The following is a 15,727-nucleotide window of genomic DNA, read 5'->3' as shown; positions in this document are numbered from 1 at the left end:
AAAAGAAAAGAAACATGCTAAGTGTTGCTTAACTAAATGCTTTCCCCCCAGATTTCTGGGATTCCATTTTATTTTCCAAATAACTTATTTTTTCAAATTAATGCCAGCTAAACTTCCTAACTGCCTTTCCAGGGCAATGTCCCCTTGATAATGACAGCCTGACAACAGTAGTTCTAGTAGTAGTGGTGGTAGTAGTAACAATTTCTTACCCATCTCTCTCCATGAATCAATAATAATATAATATAATAATAGTTTATTTGTATTTTCCCGCCTCTCCCAGATGGATCAAGGTGGGATTACAGACCATTAAAACACATACATCAATATAAAATACATTTAAAATACATCAATTTAAAATAATACAATTAATCTTAAAACTGAATCCTTGTCAAGTGGTAACGCAGTAGATTCATCCAATGGTCTGAAGGTGACACTTCCACAAAGTCAGATGGATAAGCTCACCGGATGAGATCCGTCTTAAGTGCCCTCTTGAACGATTCCAAGGAGGTAATAAGACGGATCGCTTCTGGGAGATCATTCCACAATTTCGGAGCAGCCGCTGTAAAGGCTCTCTGGGAGGTTGATATGATCTTGGTTGGAACGCATTCTAACACATTCTTCCCAGTTATTCTGAGAGTGCGGGGCGGATTGTGTAGGGAGAGGCGTTCCCGCAAGTAACTCGGGCCCCAGCCCTGTAGGGCTTTGAAGGTAATAACCAACACCTTGTATTGCGACCAGAAGCTAATCGGCAGCCAGTGAAGAGATTTTAAGACAGGTGTTATATGGTCAAACCTGGATGAACTAGTGACTAATCTGGCTGCCACATTTTGAACCAACTGAAGCTTCCGGTTGCCCCATGTAAAGTGCGTTACAGAAACCAAGAGTAGAGATTACCAGTGCGTGTACCACTGCTTCCAGGTCCTTTTGGTCCAGGTAGGGACACAGGTGGCATATCAACCACAGTTGGTATCAAGCAGTTGCATCCACTTGAGATGATGAATGTAGCGATGAGTCCAGGAGTACTCCCAAATTGCAAACTTCATCCTTTAGGTAGGGGAAGTATGACCCCATCCAGGACTGGTTGACAAATCTCCATCCCTGGACTTGGAACATCGCAAGTACCTCCGTTTTCTCTGGATTCAGCTTGAGTTTGTTTTCCCTCATCCAGCCCATTACCAACCCAAAACAGGCATCCAGAGGAGAGATGCCATCTTTAGCACTGCAGCAGTCGGAGACATAGAGAAATAAATTTTGGTGTCATCAGCGTACTGATAACACCGCGCCTCATGTCTCCGGATGATCTCTCCCAGAAGCTTCATGTAAATGTTAAACAGCAGGGGGGACAGAATGGCACCTTAAGGGACGCCAGATGTCAGCTCTCTTTTAGAAGAGCAGCTGTCCCCCAGCATCACCATCTGGAATCTGCCCGAGAGGTAGGAATGGAGCCACTGGAGCGCAGCGCCTCCGATACCTAACTCCCTCAGGCGTTCCAGAAGGATACCATGGTCTATAGTATTGAAGGATGCTGAGATGACTTCCCCTGTCGATGCCCAGATGGAGAGCATCGACTAAGGCGACCATGGCAGACTCAACTCCATATCCTGCCTTGAAGCTGGTTTGAAATGGGCCTAGATAATCGGCTTCCTCCAAGATGACTTGGAGTTGGAAGGCAACTGCCCTCTCGATCACCTTGCTCAAGAATGGTAGAAGGGAGAACGGTCTATAATTATTTCTTACCAAGGGATCTAGGGAGGGTTTTTTCAAAAGTGGTTTGACTACCACTTGTTTTAGTTGGTCTAGAAATTTACCCTCCCTAAAGGATGCATTGATTATAGATTGTAGTAGTGTCTTCACTGCATCACCTCCCTGGGAGGTCAACCATGACGGGCAGGGATCGAGGGGGCACATTGGCCTCCTTATGCTTCCAAGAAGCGTGTCCACTTCATCAGTATTTACAAATTCAAAATGATCCAGTTTAACATAGTCCACGGAGTCACTGGGCACCTCTCTGTTTTAATGCTTGCGTCCAGATTAGCTCTTATCTGAGAGATTTTATCTGTGAAAAAGTCATTGAATGCATCACAGCAGGCTTTAGTTGGTTCCAAAAATAGGTTCAGGGCAGGAGGCAATGTAGTTAACTCTTTAACCACCTTGAACAGCTCTGCTGGACAAGACCTTGCAGATGCAATGCATACAGCATAAAAGAGTTCTTTGGTGCATTGATTGCCACATTATGGCGGGTTACAGACGGGCAGGGGAAGAAGTCTTGAAGGTGTCTTCCCCTGAATACGGAGCCTCCAGACCGCCCGCCCCGGGGGCGTGGCTAAGGTGGATGGGGCTTCCACACTGGGGGTAATGAAGACGCCTCACCTGGGGCCGTTTCTTACTCGCAGCTTCCATACCGCCGCCTCGCAGGATACTGCAAAGAGAGAGGCAGCTTCTGCACGGGCGGCCAAAAACGCGGCTTTTTTTTTTCTTTTGCCGGCTGGCGGATGCGCAGCTGCGCAGCTGCGGCGGTCAGCACCGGCGGCAGAAAGCGTATGTGCACATTTAAAGCGCCCAGACCCCTTTAAACTTTTTCCCCTGCCCTACCCAAGAACAAAGGTGGCCTCCTGCCAGCTGGTGATCAGCTGGTGTTGGCATCCTTGTCCGCTTGCACGTTGCCAGTGTCACCAGCATCATGGATGCCTCCTCTCCTTTGGTCCCCGTGCTCTTGCTGAATCTGCAATGCACAGCCACAGCTGTCGCTGCTGCCACCGCTGTCCCCCTGCCATCCCCCATCACCTCCCTTGTACATATGTAAATATTTAAAGTTTTAGTGTTTTTTTATTGTTAGGTGAAAATGGTGCAGGAATATGTGTAGGGGTTCACTTTAAATTCCAAACTTTCCACAATTCTAGCAGCGCATGCGTACATGTTGCTCTAGGGTTAGGGTCACGAGCATTAAAATAGAATGCAGCTGTGCTGCAGCTTCCACATCTGCATGGCATCTGATGCTCTAATTAGAGCCTCGGTGCAAATTGCGCATGTTCCAGGACCCCGACTCATTATGCGACGCAGCTGACTCGGAGCCTTTAAATGGGCAACTTAAATTAGCGGCGTAACAATTCTGGCGTACCGGTGCAGCAGCTTACAGACGGAGATGCGCAGCTGCGCAGTATATAGAAAAGAAGCGGGAAAAAGCGGCACCTTTTTAATGCCGCTTCTTCCCGCTTGGGGCGTGCAGGTGGCGTGTTCATGGCGGCATTCAGGTAAGGGCCGTCTAAAGGCTATACCTTCATGACGTCATGAGCACACCCCTTTTTGCCCGTCTGTAACCCGCCTATAATACTTCAAGAAGTCTCTATGATGTGTCTTATCAGATAAAAGTTGATGTTTCCATCAGTGGCGCTCTAGTTGTTGCACAGTCTGCTTCATTTTACAAAGATCTTGAGTGTACCATGGTTTCTTATTTGAAGCGGGCTGGAAAGGAAGCTTGGGAGCGATAGTCAAGACATGGAACAACAATAGATTAATACACAACATACAACATGAAGTTAAAACACACACAACATAAATTTAAAAGAACAAATAAAACAAATACATACTAAAACAATCCATATTTTAAAATTCATAAATTAAAGTTCACAATTTAAAAACCATCTGGATAGGCCTGCCAGATGATGCTGGTCTTTGATGCTGATTTAAATTCAGACAGCATATCCAGCTGACGAACATCTTCTGGCAGGTTTCACAGTCTAGGGGCGGCTGAAGAAAATGTCCTCTTGGTGACAGCTGGCAATGTAGTCCAGGTTGACTGGAGTAAATGTCCACCAGGGGATGTGAGGGAACGGATCTGATTATACGGGAGGCTTAGATAATTTTAAAAGTATTATGATCTGGTCAAACTATAGAGCCAATGTGGTGTAGTGGTCTGAGCACTGGACTACAACTATGACTCTGGAGATCAGGGTTTGAATCCCCACCCATCCATGGAAACCGACTGGGTGACTTTGGGCAAGTCACACATTCTCAGCCTCAAAACAACAACAACAATAACAACAACAACCACCATGATACCTTCTTCACCTTAGGGTCACCATAAGTCAGGAATAACTTGAAGGCACACAATAACAACAAAAGTCACTACAGCTTATTCTGTCGCTGAATAATTGCCTTCTAGGTGTGCAGTGTTTTAACAAACTCAAACTCAATACAACAAAGTCTTAACAAAAAAATTAACAATTGGACAAGAACAGACAGACAAAACAGACAGAAAAACCTGAATTCAATCTACTAAACCATTAAAATACATTCCCCTGGCATATCATAGGATTAAATGAGTTGAGGATATACAATTTTGAGATTTTTAATTAGGATTTCATCTTCTTGTAGGTGGACAAGTATAATCCCTTTTTCCAAGTCATTCAGTCCCAAGATTAGAATTGCATTGCATTCTGCTCCCAGCATCAACTGAAGTTTTGTGGGTTTTAAAAAATTCTTTAAGATTAATAAATGAAGTCTGATAGTATATTGAACTCAGGAATTTATTTAATGACACAGTGCTGGGTATACACTGTCTTGGTAGTTTAGGGCACTATACCAAACAAAGAATTAAACCAACTTTATATGGAATTCTTACAACATCATGCAGGGGGGGAAAAGGCTATTAAAGGTAAAGGTTTCCCTTGACATGGATGGAGGTGCTCATCTCTAGTTTTTAATGGATTTTTCGGGCTATGAGTCCGTGTTCTAGAAGAGTTTATTCCTGATGTTTCGCCAGCATCTGTGGCTGGCATCTGAAGAAACATGGCCACATAGCCCCAAAACCCCACAAAAAACTATGGATGTTGGCCATGAAAGCCTTCGACTTCACAGTATATATGTTAATCTGTATATTATCCTGTTGCTGAAAGGTAAGGCCTCAGGGTGTCCATTTAATTGATCCATTGTCTGCTGGGAAACCCCCCCTCACCTTGGGTAGTTTTCATTTGCATTTGCTGTGTCCTGATTTTGGTGTTTTTCAGGACTGGTAGTGAAACTTTGTTTACTTTAAGAGTTTCTTCTTTCCTGTTGAAACTGTCCAGGTGTTTATGGATTTCAATGGCTTCCCTGTGCATTTTGACCTGATACTTGTTGGTATGGTCTATAATATAATAATAACAAAAGCTTTATTTCTAGCCTGCCTTTCCAGATATCAAGGCGGGTTACAATGGTGGATTTTGCAATCCAACAACATACAAATTACAATAAAAACATTATCAAAAATTTACAATTACATTATATAAAACAACAATAACAGTAACAAAACAATTCCAGGCTAGCAACGATTGTAACAACGGTGAGGGGGAGAGGGATCACAACAGGGCTATTGGGGGTATGCCTGTTTGAAAAGATACGTTTTCAGCCCTTTTTAAAATTGGGCTAGGGAGGGGGTCGAGCGGAGCTCGTCGGGGATCGAGTTCCAGAGCTTAGGGGCCGAGGTGGAAAAGGCCCTTTGTGTAGTGATGGCTCGTCTAGCATCTGGAACTCTTAAGAGATGTTTATCACCCGATCTGAGAGTGCGGGGCGGATTATATGGGGAGAGGCGGTCCTCTAAGTATCCTGGGCCCAAGCCATTTAGGGCTTTATAGGTGATAACCAACACCTTGTATTGTGCCCGGAAGCGAATAGGCAGCCAGTGTAGATCTTTAAGTACCGGTGTTATATGGCTGGCCCTGGAAGATCCAGTGCCCAGCCTTGCTGCCATATTCTGAACCAGCTGAAGCTTCCGGGTTTGGTACAAGGGTTGCCCCATGTAAAGCGCATTACAGAAATCCAAACGAGAGGTTACCAGAGCATGTACCACTGTTTCAAGGTCCCCCCGGCCCAGGTAGGGTCGCAGCTGGCGTATCAGCCAAAGCTGATAACAGGTACTCCTGACCGTCGCATCCACCTGAGACGTAAGGTGAAGCGACGAATCCAGGAGCACCCCCAGACTGCGAACAGAGTCCTTCAGGGGAAGCGTGACCCCGTCTAGGACAGGTGGACAAATCTCCAAACCCGGGCCTGGGGAACCTATCACATGTACTTCCGTTTTCTCTGGATTCAGTCTGAGTCTGTTTTCCCTCATCCAGCCCATTACCAAGTCCAGACAAGCATCAAGAGGAGAGATGCCATCCCTGGTCACTGCATCAGTCGGAGACACAGAGAAATATATCTGAGTGTCATCAGCGTACTGATAACACCGCGCCCCGTGTCTCCAGATGATCTCTCCCAGTGGTTTCATGTAAATGTTGAATAGCATGGGAGACAGAATGGCTCCTTGAGGGACACCAGATGTAAGTGCCCTCTTATCGGAGCACACGTCTCCCAGCTGCACCATCTGGAACCTGCCCGAGAGGTAGGAACGGAACCACTGGAGCACAGTGCCCCCGATTCCCAACTCTCTCAGGCGTTCCAGAAGGATACCATGGTCGATGGTATCTAAAGCCGCTGAGATGTCCAAGAGCACTAACAGGGACACGCTACCCTTGTCCATGCCCAGACGAAGATCATCGACCAAGGAGACCATGGCAGTCTCAACTTCATAGCCCGCCCAGAACCCAGTTTGAAATGGGTCTAGATAATCAGTATCATCCAAGATTGATTGAAGCTGGAGTGCAACCGCTCTCTCGATCACCTTCCTCAAAAATGGCAGTAGCGAAACAGGCCAATAATTACTATGCATCAGGGGGTCAAGGGAGGGCTTTTTGATCAGCGGTTTCACTACGGCCAATTTCAAGCTGGTTGGAAATTGCCCATCCCTGAGTGATGTATTAATAATTCGGTGTAACAAGGTGGTTACACCCACACACCCCTGAGCCGCTAGCCATGAGGGACAGGGATCGAGAGAGCAGGTTGTCTTCCTAACGCTTCTAAGGATCTCGGTACTTACAGACTCAAAATGATCCAGTACAATAGAGTCCACGGAAGCTCTGGAAACCTCTACTCCGGATTCTGATCCAATAATGGTGTCGAGATCAGCCCTTATCTGAGAGGTTTTATACATGAAGAAGTTGTTAAATTGGTCGCAGCAGGCCTTGGATGGTTCCAAAATAGGGTTCAGAGAGGAGGGAAGCTGTGTAAGCTCCCTCACTACTCTGAACAGCTCTGCTGGACGCGACTCTGCAGACGCAATACGCGCAGCATAGAACGAGTTCTTTGCTGCGTCTATCGCCACTCCATAGTCCTCCAAAAGAGAAGCTAGGAGTGCCTTGTCGGCTAAGTCCTGATGTCTCCGCCATTTGCGCTCTAGTCGTCGCAGGACCTGCTTCCTTGCCCGGAGATCTTCGGTATACCAGGGCTGTTTTTTGGAAGCAGGCCTGAGAGGACGCTTGGGAGCGATACTGTGTATAGCCCTGGAGAGATCGGTGTCCCAGATGATAGTCAGGGCATCAACAGAATCGCCGTCACATCCAACCATATAACCCTCTAGGGCTTCTTGGAACCTTTTGGGTTCCATCAGCCTTCGAGGGTGGACCATTCTAATAGGTCCGCAACCCCCGGGAGGGATCTGGGTAGATGCCTTGATTTTTGCCTCCACCAGGAAATGGTCCGTCCATGACAGGGCGGAAATATTAGTTACTTCCGCCCACAGGCTTTCCATGTCCGTACAAAAGACCATATCGAGTGTATTACCCGCAGGATGCGTCAGACCCATGACCAATTGAGACAGGTCCATGGCAGTCATGGAATCCATGAACTCCCGAGCCGCACCGGATGGATTATGGCTGGCCACGAAGGGGATGTTGAGGTCCCCCAGGACAAGAAGCTTGGGGGACTCCAACACCAGCTCCGAGACCAGCTGTGTCAGCTCGGCCAGGGAGTCTGTTAGCGCACGGGGTGGCCAGTAGACCAACAGAATCCCCAGACTGTCTCTGGCCTTTAGGGTCAGGTAAATACACTCGATAAAAGAGGTTTGTCGGACATGGTTCCTGGTTAGAGGAAGGGTGTTCTTATAAATCAAGGCAACTCCCCCCCCCCGCCCACCTAACCTGGACTGGTCCTTAACTGAGAACCCGGCAGGGAGGGCCTGTGTCCACACAGCTTCACCTCCAGGCCCAAGCCAGGTCTCAGTAATGCAAGCCAGGTCGCAGTTCTTATCCTCCAACAAATCATGTATAATGTGGGACTTGTTCTTCACAGACCTGGCATTGCACAGGAGCAGAGACAGGGTTTGTGGTATGGTTGGATTGACCTTCAGGCCTCTTTGGTTAGGAAGGTGGAAGGAAGGCGAGATAGATATTACACATCGATCTCGTCTTCTCCTGTAACGCTTCTCCACTTTCCTACCGCCATACCTCCCCCTGCCCCACACTACTCCAATAGAGGCCCCACTCGTACCTACCATCACCTGCCCCCCAGCCATAACATGCCCCTTATCCATAGCCTTCTCCCTCCTTTACTGTACAAGACAGCAGTGGAAGAGTTACACAACAGCTCTCCACTGCTGCAACGCTAGCAAGGAACACACCTCTCATACCTCCCTCCTTCCCCACCGGGACTGTGCAGATGCGCAGATGCGTAACTGTGAAGATGGCAAAGTCCGAAGGCGGCTTCCCTGAGCTGGTGCGCAGTTGCGCAGGTCTTCAGCCAAGCCCAGGGAGCCGCCCGGCAAACACACAGCAGCTCCAGCAGCAGTAGCAACAGTCCTTTGGGAGGCAGACAGAGGCGGGACGGGGGAGGAGACCAGGCAGGCTGGCTTTTGAGCATGCCGCTGCCACCGGCGCGCCCCTCTCCCCACCTTCCCCAGGTGTTCCTAATCCCCCCGCAGTCCTGGCTCGCTTGCTGGAGCCCTAGATGGCAAAGTTCGAAGGCAGCTTCCCTGAGCTGGTGCGTCTAGAATTTCAGTGTTTTGAAATAGCATTTTATGCCTAGGATGGTTTATAACATGTTCTGCTACTGCTGATTTTTCTAACTGACCCAGTCTGCAGTGTCTCTCGTGTTCCTTGATTCATGTTTCAACACTGCATTTGGTGGTCCCTATGTAAATTTGTCCACAGCTGCACGGTATGTGGTAAACTCCTGCGACTGTGAGAGGCTCTCTCCTGTCGTTGGCTGAGCGCAGCATTTACTAGATTTTCTTGGTTGGTTTGTAGACCATTTGGAGGTTGTGTTTCCTCACCAGTTCTATTCTGTCTGTGACCCCTTTGATGTATGGGGAAAATACCTTCCCTTTGGGTGGTCGTTTGTCTTCACTACTATGGGTTTTTCTGGGTCTGGCAGCCCTTCTGATCTCTGAGCTAGAGTAACCATTAGCCTGTAGAGCCCAGTCTTGATGCTTCAATTTATCTTCCAGGAAGTGGGGTTCACAGATCCCTTTTGCCCTGTCTACCCTTGTTTTTATTGTGCTTCTTTTTTGGCCTGGGTGATGGTTGCAGTTCTTGTGTAGGTATCTGACCATGTGTGTAAGTTTTCTGCATACTGTGTGGTCCAACTGTTGGTTTGGTTTGCGAATGACCAGGATATCCAAGAATTGCAATGTTTCTTCCTTTTCGTTTTCATAGAATCATAGAGTTGGAAGAGACCACAAGGGCCATCCAGTCCAACCCCTGGCATTCAGGAACTCTCAAAGCATCCTTGACAGATGGCCATCCAGCCTCTGTTTAAAGACCTCCACCACTCTCTGAGGGAGCGTGTTCCACTGTCGAACAGCCCTTAATGTTAGGAAGTTCCTCCTAATATTGAGGAACTTCCTGACAGTAAGGGCTGTTCGACAGTTTCCATCATGAATTGGATATTTGGGTGGATGTTGTTCAGATGGTTCAAAACACAGTCAGATCTTCTTCTCTTTGTGGCTCCAGATGGTGAAATATGTCGTCCACGTATCGGAACCATGTTGTGGGATTTTTTCGTGCTGTTTCCAGGGCCTGATTTTCAAGGTAAAAGTTTGCTATTATGGAGCTCATAGGGCTTCCCATAGCTACCCCATCTCTCTGCTTGTAGAATCCATTGTTCCATCAGAAGTAGCTTGTGGTGAGGTAATGTTTGAACAGGGCTGTGATGTCTTCTGGAAAATTAATTAATTAAATGGACACCCTGGCCTTGCCATTCAACAAGAGAACAATACACAGATGTAAATCATTTCCTCTCAACCAACAGTATATATATTCCACTCTCTTCCACGACAGCATTATCTCAAAATGCCAGCCACAGCTGCTGGCAAAACATCAGGATTAAACTCATCTAGAACACAGCCTCATAGCCCGAAAACCCCACAAAAATCTATGGATGCCAGCTGTGAAAGCCTTCGACTTCACATTGTGCTCATCTCTGTTACTAAGCTAAAGTTGTCAAAGACAACTCTGTGATCACATGGCCAACATGACTGCATGGAACGTTGTTACCTTCCCACCAAAATAGTACCTATTTATCTACTTGTACTTTTACATGATTTCGAACTGCTATGTTTGGACACCGTGGCTTAGTGGTTAAGATACCAATTCTGATGATTTAAGGTTGGAAGGTTGGCAGTTTAAGGCCCAGGTGCATTGTGATGGGGTGAGCTCCCATCACTAGTCCCACCTTCTGCAAACCAAAAAGGCTATTACATAGATACAAATTCACCAGTATGGACCAGGCACTATTTCCAAACTGTGGCGCGTTACAGACCGCCCAAAACGGGCAGTCTCGCGCCGTTGCCAGTTGCAGCGCGGAGGAGCCCCAGCATCCAAACCGCATGGCTCCTCCCCGCTGCAGTTTTTGTGGCGCACTCACGGCATCAAATGTGCCACGCAACGTGCGGACGCAAAGTGTCCGCTACGTCAAGATGGCGGCCCCCGTGTGGCATGGGCGCCGCCATTTTGTACAGACTCAGTCCATATTAGGGTTAGGGGTGTCTGGAAGAGACACCTCTTTCTAACCCTAGTACGGACCCAGTCCGTACTTTATGCCCGTCTGTAACGGGCCTATGTATATCATATTGCTCTTTTTATCTTATTCTGATTTTCTGGCATGTTTTGGAAGATGGTGCAGAAAGTTATGTAAATGTTTAATGTTCTTGAAATCACTTGCTTCTATGTCAAAGTAAATTGTTTTCTTCAACAAGACCCTACCTCATTTAGACCTTATGGTGACTTCCTGACTTTTCTCTTTCACCAATGAGCTAGAAAAATGAAGACTTGTTCAAAAAAGACATTTGGGACTAAATTCTTTAAACACCAAACACAGCTAATTCTAGGTGGATTTGATTCATCTGTCAAATGTAACCCCCCACTGGTTTTATTTGTTTTCTTGTTGTTTTTTTATTATTGTTGTTTATATAAAAACCTTTTAAACACCTAAATCCATCATAATTATAATTATAATAACTTTATTACGGCCATTTGGCCAGCACATATCCATCATAATAGACAAGAGTATAAAGATCAGGTTGGTGCACTCTGATCCAATGAAAGCAATAAAATCAACGTGACATTTAAATGTTTGAGCCTGCAATCTATTTTACATTACATTCCATGTACTGCAACATGGGGTGAAGCAGATGGTCCAAAAGGAGCAGCCAGAGACAGCTTCAGTTGTGAATGGCCCAAGACTGCAGCGATCACACAGCCCTCTCTGAAAGCAGCCCCAGACGGGCTGCCAGCAGAGGCAGATTTTATCTGCCCTTGAAAAGACTGGATTTTGCCACCTTGACACACCCTTGGCGTGACATGCGGCCGCTTTGGTGGCATGCATTGTCTAAATGTCATGACCTCAAAGTGGCTGGAAGCCGCATTATTTGGCCCGTCTGTTTTGGGCCTTACAAAATGTGCCTAAGACTGCAATCTTCTAAACTGCTTTTTTTTAAAAAAAAAAAAAAGAAAGAAAGAAATTATACCATACCTTATCATCCAAACCTTCAGAACAGTTAAAGGAAAGACAGAGTTTTCCCAAAGCCTAGTGGAAAAAAATGCTGTTTTAGGGAAGAAGCAATTTTATTTATTTAATCAGACAGATTAGTGTAAAATTAAAAATTCTTATCCACCAAACAATTTTTTTATAATATAACTACACATAAATTTGTACGCACTGGCTTTAAAGCCCATGTTTCATAGCTTCATTATACTCTGCCTGTGTTACCTGGTAAAAAGGCCTTAAGCCTAAAAGGTAAATAGAGATGCATCCAGGGTAATTGTGCAAGTTCTAGTGCTAATAATAAGTTTTCTCTCTGACACTAGGAACCTTCTGCTTCTCTATCTGGGGGTGAGGTTAGGACTAAAACCTGCCTGAACATTAAGAATCTCAAGTGTCAGTCCCATAGGAATGTAAATTTGCTAAGGGTCGCAGGTGTCGATCCCATGAAAAATTGGCTGTTTACCTGTCTCTTGGCCCTCCTTTGGCCATCTTCTAGCTAAAGGAAGCAAATGTCTGATTAGGACAATGCCAGATCCTAAACAATAGCACTACAAGCCCCATGTTACAGCTTAAAGCAGCCATTACAACTTCCATGCTAAAATAACCATGCATTTTGTCTACCAGGGTATATGCCAACAAACAAATTAACAATAAAAAATGAGACCATGATATCCACAGTGTAACTCCTGTAACAGATAAAAGGGAATAGAGTGTCATTTGGTTGGATTTTCTGCTAAAAGCCTTTCAACCCCTGAGTGTTCTGAGCAAAGCACTGTGTAGGGGCAGAACCCAGTTGTGTGATAGAAAGAACATGAAGTTGAACATTTTGATATGAGGCAAAGCACTTACTTTTGATAGATCTTTAACAGTTTCTGATTTTCCTGTACCAGCTGGACCAGCAAGGCAACCTCCTAAATTCAGGTGTAGAGCTCCAGTAACAGTTAACCAACATCGGTCTGTGAGAGGGGTAATAACCAAACGTGGAGAGCATCCCAAGTATTCATAACCATATTCAAAGGAGGCATAACCTTGAATAACCCTACATGGATAGGCTTCATGCCATTGATAATGCAACTGCCTGGAATGAAAGCACATTTTAATATGTGAGAATGAGAGGTTGGTATGTACCATGAATATTCATTCTTGGATGGCAAGAGGAACAATTCACACACTCATGGTTAGTCTGCATGCTCCAGCTGATTAGGCAGGAGTCAAAATTTATTTATTTTTTGTTATGTCCTTTGACTCCCTTTCCTTCTCTGGTAGTTTTACTCTAAAGCCTTGCCTAACAACCTAATCCTTTGGGTGCCCCCCCCCCCAGTTGTGCAGCCACAAATTGGGAAGGGATAGATTGTTCTTCCAGTCATCCAAGAATTGTAAGTACCAACCTTTCACTCTCTGGGTGGCAAGGCAATCCATGCACTCTCAAGATTTACCCAAGCCTGAATTCTTAGGGAGTTTCTCAGAAATTCCATTTCCCTGGTCATTCTGATTGGTGCTTTTGCCTGCATTCACTCTACTTCCTGTTTTGGAAGTTCAATCCCCATATGGCAGTGACACTCAAAGTTTTCTCCTGAACAGAACCCCAAGTTCCTTGCCCTGGCTGATGTAGTAACTTAATTTTTAAAATATTATTATTTATATATATATATATATATATATATATATATATATATCCACATTCTCTGCCATCTTTTCTATTCCTTCCTTTTCTTTAGTGGAGGTAGCACTACCAAGCCCTCAGACTCACTCTCAATTGAAGTAATAAACTTATTTTTAACTTTCCATTTGTCTTTCATTTCAGACTTGCTGGATGAATGTCATTTGATTTGGGGTAAACTTATTATATATATATATATGAGCAAAGTGAAAATGTACATCTAGCTGGCAAAGTTGTTTTTTAAAAAAAAAAAAACTAACAGAGAAGGGAAGGGAGTCAATGGAAATGATAGACAAAGTATCTTGGACACCTGCCTAGTCAGCTGGCACATGGGGAATAATCCAAGAGTACATGGCTTCAGTCCTTTGCCATCCAGAGAACAAAGGAAATGAGAAAAAATGAGAAATGTTAACGTAGCAATGGAAAGGCAACATTCAAAGCCCTAGTAAATTAATCCTACAAAGATTAACTCAGATTCAGCCTCACTATGAACAGCTGAACTTACTCTTAGATAAGAATGCTAAGACTGCAACCTTAAAGATATAAAGTGAGAGGGGGAAATGCTGAGGTATTCAAAATATAAGGCTGTACCATCAAAACCTTAGAGATATTAACAGAAAGGGCGATTTTGGTGAGAAGAAAAAGTAAAAAAAAAAAATATTACGTTTCAAGGATATATGGGGCTGCCTGCCTCGGCAGGCCAGCCTGATTGCTGCGCGGGGGAGCCCTGCAGTACGCTGACCGGCTCTTCTGGCTCGGGTGGCCCCAGGAGCCCTGGCGCAGGGCCGCTCGAGCCGTGATTGGCTGGCTATGGGGGCTGGGGGAGGGACTTCCGCTCGCGCGTCTGGGACTACTGGTCCCTGAGGTCCGCGGGCAGAAGTGCCTCCCGATTGGGTGGCGTCATGAGTTGGCGCTGCTCAGGATAGGCTGGGAGGCCGGTGCTCTGCCCTTTCCCGGCCTCCCATTGGAGCGGAGGCCTATTTAAGGCCTTGAGGCACCCTGGGCCGGTGCCATTGCTAGATTGGCTCACCCACCCACCCTCCATCGGTGGGATCAGGGTTGCTGTCACAACTTTGAGTGGCGGTTGCATAGGTCTCAGATCTGGTGGGTGTGGTTTCCAGGCTGCGCAGCGCTGGATTGGGAGTTCCATGAGGACACGGGAGTGCTGTGAGCGATGTGGTGTTGCCATTGCAGGGGCAACATCGATACAGCATCCCCCGTTGGCAAGGGGTTAGGGATGCGATGATGCGCATATGCGGAGATGCAATCAATCGCATGATCAATTATCGGAGCGTGGGTGTTAACCAGTTATCCCCTGCCATCCCGAAGCTTGGCCGAGACCAAGCACTTTGGCTCATCCATTCAGTACTAGGCTGGTGGATGACAGATCCAGACCTCATACATCAGAGCCAACCCTACGTTTTCTGGTTGTGGTTTTGTGGTTTGTGGTTGTGTTAATAAAGTTGTGGCCTTTTATCTCCAACTGCCGTGTATGGTATCTGTTCTGTGGCGGCTTCCCTCTTAGGCAAATGAAAAAGAAAAGAAAATATATAGAAAGATGGATAGGGACCAGGGCCATCCCAAGCTCTCTTGCCATTCAGATACTGACACACAGAGGGGGTGTTTCTCCACACTATGATCTAGGTGAATGAAGCTCCATTCCAAATCAGCACCACCCCTACCATACCATGAAAGCATGTTTGCCATCTTCTGCTGTATCATGCTAGAAAGAAAATGGCCTGCCTGCCTTGGCTACAGGGGGCAACCATATAATGGCAGCAGCTGCACCCTCTTCACATGCAAAGAGAGAAGAAGGCAGGAGTAGTGTTCCTACACCACTCCATCAAAGAGGGAACAGAGGAAAAGATGGCAATGCCACTCAGTGCTGGCTTCTGCTATGGCTGTGACAACAACCCTACTTGGTGCTTTAGGAAAAGGACGAAGAGGAGTGGTAGAAAACGACTTGTGCTAAAAATCAAAAGCTATTTTCGAGATAATTCCTACTACAGTGCCTGCGGACCCCATGGAGTCAGACATTATTGAAACAGCTGGTTTTCTCTTGACCCAATTCCTACTCGTCTTCTAATTTCTATAGCTCCATCTTTTCTGCCCTCACTTCTCCATATCTTCAATCTCTCTCTCTCTACAGGCTCCTTCCTTTCAGACTTCAAACATGCTCTCATTTCCCCAATTCTGAAAAAACCTTCTCTTGACCCCTCCTCTTTGTCTAGC

General features: G+C 46.0%; 1 protein-coding gene across 1 annotated transcript in view; it reads right to left on the bottom strand.

Annotated features, from left to right (window-relative positions):
- Positions 1-15,727, bottom strand: part of LOC149310662 (dynein axonemal heavy chain 14-like) — a 352,749-nt gene that overhangs the window by 192,163 nt on the left and 144,859 nt on the right. The window contains 2 exon segments of the mRNA XM_089529413.1: positions 11,824-11,877; positions 12,685-12,913. Coding sequence (XP_089385539.1) covers positions 11,824-11,877; positions 12,685-12,913 — 283 coding nt within the window.

This window comes from Sceloporus occidentalis, unplaced genomic scaffold (genome assembly GCF_023333645.1).
Source record: "Sceloporus occidentalis isolate IW3139 unplaced genomic scaffold, rSceOcc1.0.p SCAF_6, whole genome shotgun sequence".
In the NCBI taxonomy this organism is placed as follows: domain Eukaryota; kingdom Metazoa; phylum Chordata; class Lepidosauria; order Squamata; family Phrynosomatidae; genus Sceloporus; species Sceloporus occidentalis.
This window is presented reverse-complemented; position numbering and strand designations above follow the sequence as displayed.